Source organism: Colias croceus, chromosome 16 (assembly GCF_905220415.1).
Source record: "Colias croceus chromosome 16, ilColCroc2.1".
In the NCBI taxonomy this organism is placed as follows: domain Eukaryota; kingdom Metazoa; phylum Arthropoda; class Insecta; order Lepidoptera; family Pieridae; genus Colias; species Colias croceus.
Window position 1 is genome coordinate 7,584,964 of NC_059552.1, and position 9,313 is coordinate 7,594,276.

Genomic DNA, 9,313 nt, shown 5'->3' on the forward strand with positions numbered 1-9,313 from the left:
TAGAAAATTTCAAGGTGACAAATCTTTACTCGACTTCAAAGTAACCAGCTCATACCTAGGATTCACACAATGACCTATTAAATATAACCATACAGTTAGTCCCTACCCGTCGGCGAAGTTTCTAGACCTCGAGCAAATACTAAGCTGAAGTGATACTAGTTATTTGCGATATTAACAAGTAGGTAGTAGGTACCTATACTTGTACCTCAGATTACTAAATAGTAAATAGTTAGTAAATACTAAATAGTAAATAGTAATAAATGTGAAGAGTGAAGACAAAATAATAAGAACGCTCCTGCCGATCATTGACATACCTACCGATAATAAAATGCAAAACATAAAAAAAAACAAAATCCTTAATCAGATTCAGACTCATTTAGATGCTAGGATTAAGATTAAATTTAATTGAATTATTTGAAATATAAATAAATTGTTACCATACACATTAGCATTACGAGATTTAAGCTATATATTTTAAAATTATTTTCCTATTAGACAAGCGCCTTATTCGGAACCAGTATACGTCACGAGAGCGTTCACCCCTGACCCCTAACTGGTCATCCCAACGACTATCTCTTTCACACCAAGCGATTTGTGGTATATCCGTCCCGCTCCTGGCTGGGCACGATCTGATCATATGGACCCGGGCATCTTCAGAATTGCACTTGGTGACTTGCTACAAAAGTGGATGGAATTTAATTTTAATTATTATTCCCATTTTTATTAGGTAATTTAGATGAAAGCTCAAATATACATACTAAGGGTATCTGCTTAATAATATTATAGACATTGAATATTATTGATATACATATATCAAATAAAAATAAAAAGCTATAAAACGAACACGCTTAAACTTAAGTCTAGAGCAATGATTGTTTTTTTTTCAAAACTTAAAAAGAACTGTAAAATAAGAGAGTTTCTTATAAGAATGTATCGTTTCAAGCAAACATACCTACATTTTATAAACATTTGAATAACTTGTATTATAGAGCTTATAACATATTTTTAGTTTTTACCTCTTACTGTCATATAGGTATATCGTATTCTATAACAAACATGTTACAAAATTAAACATCCAATAAGAAAATAAAAATTCAAATTCATCATTTATCGTTACGAGTCACACGGAAGACTACGTTAAGTTACTCGCTCGCGCGGCTCGATCTAAGCACATTTACATGCATTGAAATTTATACACCACCTTAACTTAGCTTCTAGTTACATTATGCGGAACACTAGCGAACCTACGTGACTTTGTCCGCATTTTAAATCCATTCGTAACATGAACGGAGATTACAATAGTGGATGCACTATCGTCCTACTAATAGTATAAATGCGAAAGTTTGTGAGGATGTTTATGTGTGTGTTACTCTTTCACGCAAATACTACTGAATCGATTACAATGAAATTTAGTGCACATATAGAGGGTAACTTGGATTAACACATAGGATAGGTTTTATCCCGGAAATTCCACGGGAACGGGAACTATGCGGGTTTTTCTTTGAAAGCGCGGGCGAAGCCGCGGGCGGAAAGCTAAATGTGTTTTTATAATACTGCGATACTATGTTTTATTGTATGGTTAAAGATGTTAGAACCGTAGAAGCTCAGTGATTAAAGCTTTCGTCAAATCTTGGTAAGACAACAAACCTTATTAATTAAATTCTTGTATAATGTGCTCATCATCATCATCATCATTTGATAGATGATGATGATAATTTGCTATAACTAATTAATAAATTTATATGTAGCCATTCACACTCTAGCCATTTGCAATGCTAATTCTAGAATTAAGTTATTTCAATATTTATAATTTTATTTATATTTTCATTACATCTTAAATTTTAATTTGAAACCCGACTACATGTACCTACATATAATTCAATTTTAAATTGTTAAGTATTGGCTTCTTAAAAAGTTTTTTAACTCACTATTCATATAAGAATCTTATTACAACAAATAATCCAATAAGAACACTTTAAAATCTATTTCGAATTGAAACGACGCGTGAAATTTGTTGTAAGCGATTTAATTTTTGATTTATGTGATGGATTTTAACGGCTTTTACACCGAGTTCTTAAATTACCGCTTAAGTTACAATACAAATATGGTTTTATTACCGTTTTGTTGTGAGCGCTTGGAATTAGCTAAGTGATTATACAATACATTTTGAGGTAGGTACGAATAGACTGTCCTTAATATTTATGGTTATTATTATTTATTAGTTATCAAAATGTTATGAGACAAATAATTCTGATTATAATCAGTTATGGATAGGTCAAAAAATTCTATACTACCTAGGTTTATACTTTAATTATAATGAAATTTGCGTTATTTGCGTGTAAATTATATATTTTTTCGATTGAACGACATTTTTGCTGATTTCCAACTGTGCTTATTTTGAGTAAACGTTCAGATTTTTTATAGAAATAATTTCTTATTGGTTTTTGCAATCTAGTACCTAGTATCTCTAGTTCGAAACCCGTGCACCGTCTCAAAGGTACCAAGTCTAGGAATTCTATTTTAAAATGCAAATATGCATTATGAAAGATTTTCCATTTTCTTCTTAGAAATAATACATATTGAAGCGTAAAATGATTTCAGTGTGTCTGAATTATTAAAGTGTCTTCGCTTGGACATTTATGACATGATAATTGGATACAATTGGTATGTAGCTTTCAGTAGACTTTGTTTTTTAATCTTATAACAATCTAATGATAAGATGAGAATTTTTTGGTTATATACCTATACATAGATATAAACTAACTGGAATGACAAATGAGATAGAAGAATGACAAAGAATAATAATTACTTACTGCATGAGTAATTAATACAGTTTCTTCTTATATTCTTCAAGTAAAGAACTGTCTTTTTCAATAAGGTGTTTGCTAAAGAGTAGTCGCTTAACATTCGCGGAAATCGTATTCAAAATTTGAGATTCACGATTCGCCCAACCTCGTTGTTTATTCCTCACTAGATTACGCTGTAACCAAAGACACAGAGGGCCATTTGTTCAAAGAAGATGATATACAACCCAGCCGTGCGTGTGACGACATGTACCACACACACAAACTTAAAAACAAACGAAAAATATACCCCAAAAACCCTAAGCTACGTCGATAAAGTCGAAATTGCCGTAACATAAAAATAACACTCGCAAATATAAATATGTAACTAGCAATGGGAAACGACGAAAAGAGAATAAAATATTGCAGAAAAGTGGACCCAGGACGCAATAAAATATCAATTTTTTTACTGTCCCACTATTTTGCGGAATTCCGGGCTATCTGTCGATACTATAAGGTCTTCTTGTCGTACATTACTGCTTTTGTTAGTGTGATGTTTAAGGATTACTGTACATAAAGAGTAATGTATATTGTAGTGATTAATTCTTCAGTGGAAAATGATGCAGTGGTACGTTGGTATGTTCCCTCAGTTTTAGTTTCCTCTAGTTGAATATGATTGCGGTGTATTATACGTGGTAGGGGAATATTCGTCTCATATCGTTTTTTAAGCATTTCCTTGAAAGTTATTTAGATGAATTATTGTTCTGTATTAAAATACTTGGTAAGGGACGTTTTGAAAGGGAATAAAAGAAAATCTGAAAAATAAATAATCTTGTTTTATTTCGTAAAAATTAATTCGTTAATTAAAAGCAAAATTACTTTAATATTTGAAAATAAGTTTCATCCATTTCTCACAACGAATCTTCTGTGTCACATCGAATAAGACTCGAATATTCCTCAATCACGTGAAAAACCAGACAAAGTCGCGTCAAAATGCTAGCTTGTATATTTCAATAGTGCCGCTAATTGATTTTTGTTTGCCCCTCTTTAATTGTAACGGATGGAGTCTGACTTTTTGAATTATTCATTTGATTCACATGCATATTCAGTATTGATCAACTATTTTAACCGACATCGAAAATAGCAATTTTATCAGAATATTAAAGTAACTAAAAAATAATTGTTTTAAGAGTTGTTGCATCTATTAACTACCTAGTTTTAGAAGCATAGCAGACTTGCATTGTATTTCTTCATATTATCTACAGAATGTTTCAGTGCAAAATTCGACCATTGGATTTTTTTTCTATAATTCAACAAATATAGGATAAAAGGAGAATAATTCGCTGACAAATAGATACTTTCAGAAAACTAAAGTGGACATAATATCCCATTTTTAATTTGCACGAAGACAGGACTATTTATGTTTTGTATTGAGAATTAGAGATATTATGCACCTTAATTTCGAAATCATTCCCATCGGGGGTGTAACTCAGTGGTAGAGTGTCTGCTTCGCATGCTGAAAGTCCTGGGTTCAAATCCCAGCACCTCCAGATGAATCTTCTTTTGCTTGTTATTTTTTTATTTTTTCACAAATTTGTGCGCCTCTCAATATAATTTCAACATATTATTATTCTTGTCCGATTATGCGAAAACATTTTTATTTTAATGCAAGTATTTTTTTTTTACAAATTTTTGTAGACTGTCCAATATCCATTGACCAGTACTACTGTGTATTAATTTAATATATTTATCTTTATAATGTGATGTTATTATAATTCGTCTCTCGTATAGAGTCGATAATTCGATATCAGTCAAAATAAAAGAGTCATACAAAAGACTATTCATTCTCAGTGAGTTAATATGTCTACTTTGATAGAGTCTGTCAGCTATCTACTAATTACTTCTTTACGAAATTACGGCTAAACCGCCATGCTGTTTAAATTTTACAGGGTAATATTTTAAATAAATACAGGCAGAGATTTATAAAACAACATAGCAATAAAGTATGCAAAGTAGCGGATATAATTATTTACTAAGTATTATTAACTAGCTGCGCTCCGCGGTTTCACCCGTATATACCTAGCCTTCCTCGATAAATGAGCTGTCCAACACTGAAATAATTTTTCAGTACAAATTGGACCAGTAGTTCTTGAGATTAGCGCGTTCAAACAAACAAACTCTTTAGCTTTATAATGGGGGGGGCAAGTATCTCGCCTCGCGGCGGTGTTTTAAACAACTCCGGCTGAGTGGCCAGACGGCCGGAGCCTAGGGCGATTGAGTGAGAAACCTGCGGACTATCCGAGCGTTGTCCAGCAGGACTGCCCGCTGTATCCCCACTGTCATGGGCTTTACCGGTAAATCCAACCTCCTTAAATATTGTTTTAAGGAGGAAGGAATCAGCCCATTGGTGGACACAACTATGGGGATTATCTCGGCAGACACACCGCCCCACATCTCGACAACCTCATGCGCCAGATCCAGATATTTGAGCCGTTTATCTGAATCGGCCTTAACAAGATTGTCGTCATGTGGGATAGTGATGTCTACCAAGAAAATCCTGGAAGTTGCTAGGTCCATCACCACAATATCAGGTCTATTCGCTAGAATAGTCCTGTCTGTGATGATGGGCCGATCCCAGTACAATTTGGCACGGTTATTTTCCAGGACCGGCTCCGGCGCGTACTTGTAATAAGGCACTTTTCCGTCAAGAAGGCCATACTTCAGAGCGAGCTCTTGGTGGATAATCCTAGCTGCTAAGTTATGCCTGTGCAAGTACTCAGTGTTGGCAAGCATGGAACAACCGGAAGTAACATGTCGGAGAGTTTCTCCAGGACGGTGACACATACGACATAAGTCCTGGGTCCCGTCCTTTATGATGTACCTCCGATAATTGTTCGTCTTAACCACCTGATCCTGTATCGCACAGACAAAACCCTCGGTTTCCCCAAAGAGGTCACCGAAACGCAGCCAGTGCACGGAGGACAAGAAATCTACATGAGGTTCATGCAGAATCCTGTGAAACCTACCGTGTAGCTCTTTCTCTTTCCATATGGCCTCTCTGTCGGAAATGCTGAGCACCGCCGGCTTTTGCCAGTCCTGTTTGGCCAGGGATAGGGGAGTGAGTCCTTTGTCACATTCTATGACTTCAGCATGGATTGCATGACTAACCTTTGCAAGGAAATAGTCTCTGAGTTTGCATATCTCCCGATTGTGCAGCGATTGGGCACTTAACATGCCACGACCACCGCACCCTCTAGGGATATACAGCCTCATCACTGACGATTTCGGGTGATGCAACCGATGCAGAGTCATAGTTGTGCGGACTTTCCGGTCCAGGGCGTTCAGTTCGGTCTGAGTCCACTTGAGTACGCCAAATGTGTACAGGAGAACGGGCATGACCCAGGTATTGAACGCTCGTATTTTGTTCACGCCCGACAAATAGCTGTTGAAAACTTTTGTCATGCGTTCACAAAACACCTCGGCAACATCCTGTTTCACGCTCGCCCCCTCCACACATATATTCTGTGACATACCCAAGTATCGGTAAGTTTCAGCCTCTGTAAGTACCCTAAGATGGGCCGCGCCAGATGGTGTTATGTCATCAGACGCGGTTACTTTACCCCGCTCCACATGTATAACCGCACACTTATCCACCCCAAGTTCCATGCCAATGGAGCTGCTAAAATCACACGTGATTTTTAGCAGCTCCGTTAACCTGGACCTATTAGGCGCAAATAATTTGAGATCATCCATGTAGAGCAGATGGTTAAGTCTTAGGCCACCCCTGCGAAGCTGAAATCCGGATCCTAATCTCTCAAGCAAATAGCTTAGAGGGTTTAGTGCCAGGCAAAACCATAGAGGACTCAGGCAATCGCCCTGGAAAATACCCCGCCGTATCTTTATTCGGTCCTCCGCGTCAGACAGCCGCTTACCTTGGAGACAAAGCATTGTACTCCATTGCCCCATACATGTTCCGAGAAGCCCTCGGATCGAAGGATCGATCTTATAAAGTTCCAGGACTCTCGTTAACCATGTATGGGGGACCGAGTCAAATGCTTTTTTATAGTCAATCCAGGCAGCGGATAAGTTGCGTCTGTTACGCTTGACCTGCTGACCAATAACCGTGTCGATCAGGAGAAGCTCCTTAGTTCCGCGACCACCCGCCCGACATCCATTCTGTGTATCTGCCAAAATTCTATTGCCATCTATATGCTTGGCAATTTTGGCCGCCAGTACAGATGTCAATGCCTTGTAGATGGTAGGTAGGCACGTAATTGGGCGGTATTGTGACGGGTCAGCGGAGCGGTTGGATTTAGGAGCTAGATAAGTGACCCCAGTAGTGAGGAAGTTTGGAAGCAAGCGGTGCTCAATTGCTTCTCCAAATTGGCGGGCTAAGGTAGCATGGCATGCGTTGAACCCTTTCAGCCAGTAAGTCTGAAGTCCGTCTACCCCTGGAGTTTTCCAGTTCGGGCATTTTCGGACTGCTGCGCTGATGTCGTCTCTTGTGACAACAACAGGGTCCATGGGTGGTAAGGCTACACACGCTTCCTCCAGCTCCATCATCCAAGCACCTTCGACGTGCTCAGCAGCATGAGACCATATTCCACGCCAAAAGGCAATCAGGTCTGCCTTTTCGGGTTGTGGCCCCATGTGTGCTTTCCGAGCCCCAGATTGAAGGTACTTGTAGAACTTCCTTTGGTCACTTTCAAAGAGACGATTCTCACGGTGTCTCCTTGTTGTTTCAGAGTACCGTCTAATGCGTTTCCCCCAAGCTGCGACCTGCTGTTTCAGGGTGTCGATGCGCACTGTCACTATTCGCAATAGCTCTGCCTGGGGCAGATTGTGAGATATCTCACTGATTGCAGACCTGACAAAGCGCATCACTCGCGGTCTTGTGTTACCGGCCCTAAAAGCAGTAAGCTTACCGATGAGGACTCTGGCATTAGCGATTCGAGTTTCGATACGACGCCTCCAAGCAGGTGTCGTATGTCGCTGCGGAGATCCTCTTCCCGTATTCGAGAAGTTAATCCCCACCGCTCGACACACGACTACCGCCGCAGCGTATAGTATCGATCCCGTATCACCAATGTCAGTACTGGTTTCCAAATATGGCGGCAGTAATTTATTAACGGTCTCAACGGTAAGTCTGGTCGACGCTCTATAGGGAACGCGAGGAAGCTGGGAGCGCTGCTCAACCGGTATTCCTCGGTAATGAGAGATCGTCTCCTCAAGCTCTCTCCTGATCTTGTCCATGTCCTGGGTAGCTATTTCCTCAGTTTCCCCCGCTCCGATCGCATTGGTCTCCACCCCGGTGTTCTCCTCAAAAAGGACTGACACATCGGGTGGGTCATCAACGCCCATCGGTTCAGGGGCTTCCGCGGAAACAGCCGCACATCCTAGTTGTTCGAGTTCGGAGGCGCTAAAGATGTTCCTGCGCAAGATGTATCGAACTCGGTCCACCAGATTTTGTTCAGTGAGGGTGATGTTGGGTTCCAAGATGTTGAATTCGCGGAGCAGTCGCACTCGGTACCCAGTCCGGTTGGTTTCACCCTCAGTCGCCCTATAATATGCTCGCATGGCATTTTTATTTTGGTCAGCTGACCATCTCATGCGAGTCTTTTTATTGTTTCCACCAGTAGCGGACTCCATATGCTGGGTCGTTGCCGGCCCTGCTGTCGTCAAGCTTACTGGTGGGGATGGTGGGTTCGACCGACCAGGTGGTCGGGTCGGTCGGCGGGATTGGCTGGCGTCCCGCATGCTGCCGCGCCCAGCGCCAGCTCCAGGCGCGCCCTGGCGACCCCCAGGAAGCGGCCCAGTTCGCATTCTATTCTCTTCCATCCATATAACAGGCTTTATACACTCGAGGGTCGCCCACTTCCCCGAGGAAACCGTTAAGTTGCATATATTTTTAGTACCCTATGTACTCCCCAGCTGAAGCACGGCTTGCACACTTGCTGGGAATGGGTACTGACTGATTGCGCGGGTTGGATAACTACTGTCACACAGTTATCCAACCCGTGGGCGGTGGGGTCGTCACATCCCTACGCCTTATGACTGATTGCACGGGTTGGATAACTACTGTCACACAGTTATCCAACCCGTGGGCGGTGGGGTCGTCACATCCCTACGCCTAATATTATTAACTTATTATTTGTTCCCCGACGAGTACAATATGGAGGTCTTCAAGAAAAGAGTGAACATGTACCTTCTAGGGAAGAGCGCTCCATCTTAGGCCACATCTCAGCTTTCCATCAGGCGAGATAGTGGTCAAGCGCTTCTCTATCATACAATAAAAATAATAAAAAAAGTATTACTTACTACAGATTAATTATCTGTGGCAGCGGGTAGAAAGTTAGTAACAACAATATGTATAATAATTTTTATTTTAACAGTAACAATATATTTATTTGAGCTAATGTCTCAACTCAGTAGAGCGGACCGCCGGCACGTGCCAGGATTTGATTATTAAATATTAATATTTGAATGACAACCACCTGGGTCTCGTTGAGGTCTATTGCGGGTCACTAGGC

The 9,313-nt window shown here is 40.2% G+C and overlaps 1 protein-coding gene and 1 non-coding gene across 2 annotated transcripts; one reads left to right on the plus strand and one right to left on the minus strand.

Moving 5' to 3' along the window:
- The first annotated feature begins 4,261 nt into the window (after nucleotides 1–4,261).
- On the plus strand, nucleotides 4,262–4,333 carry Trnaa-cgc. The gene has a single exon. It is a non-coding gene; the product is annotated as a tRNA-Ala (tRNA).
- A 715-nt stretch (nucleotides 4,334–5,048) lies between these two features.
- LOC123698714 lies at nucleotides 5,049–8,606 on the minus strand. Its single transcript, XM_045645466.1, has one exon. The coding sequence runs from the start codon at nucleotides 8,604–8,606 to the stop codon at nucleotides 5,049–5,051; it is 3,558 nt and encodes a 1,185-aa protein (XP_045501422.1).
- Nucleotides 8,607–9,313: the final 707 nt, after the last annotated feature.

What these genes read in the sequence shown, in the direction of transcription:
- LOC123698714 (XM_045645466.1), bottom strand. Translation starts at nt 8,606, where the DNA reads ATGCGAACTGGGCCGCTTCCTGGGGGTCGCCAGGGCGCGCCTGGAGCT.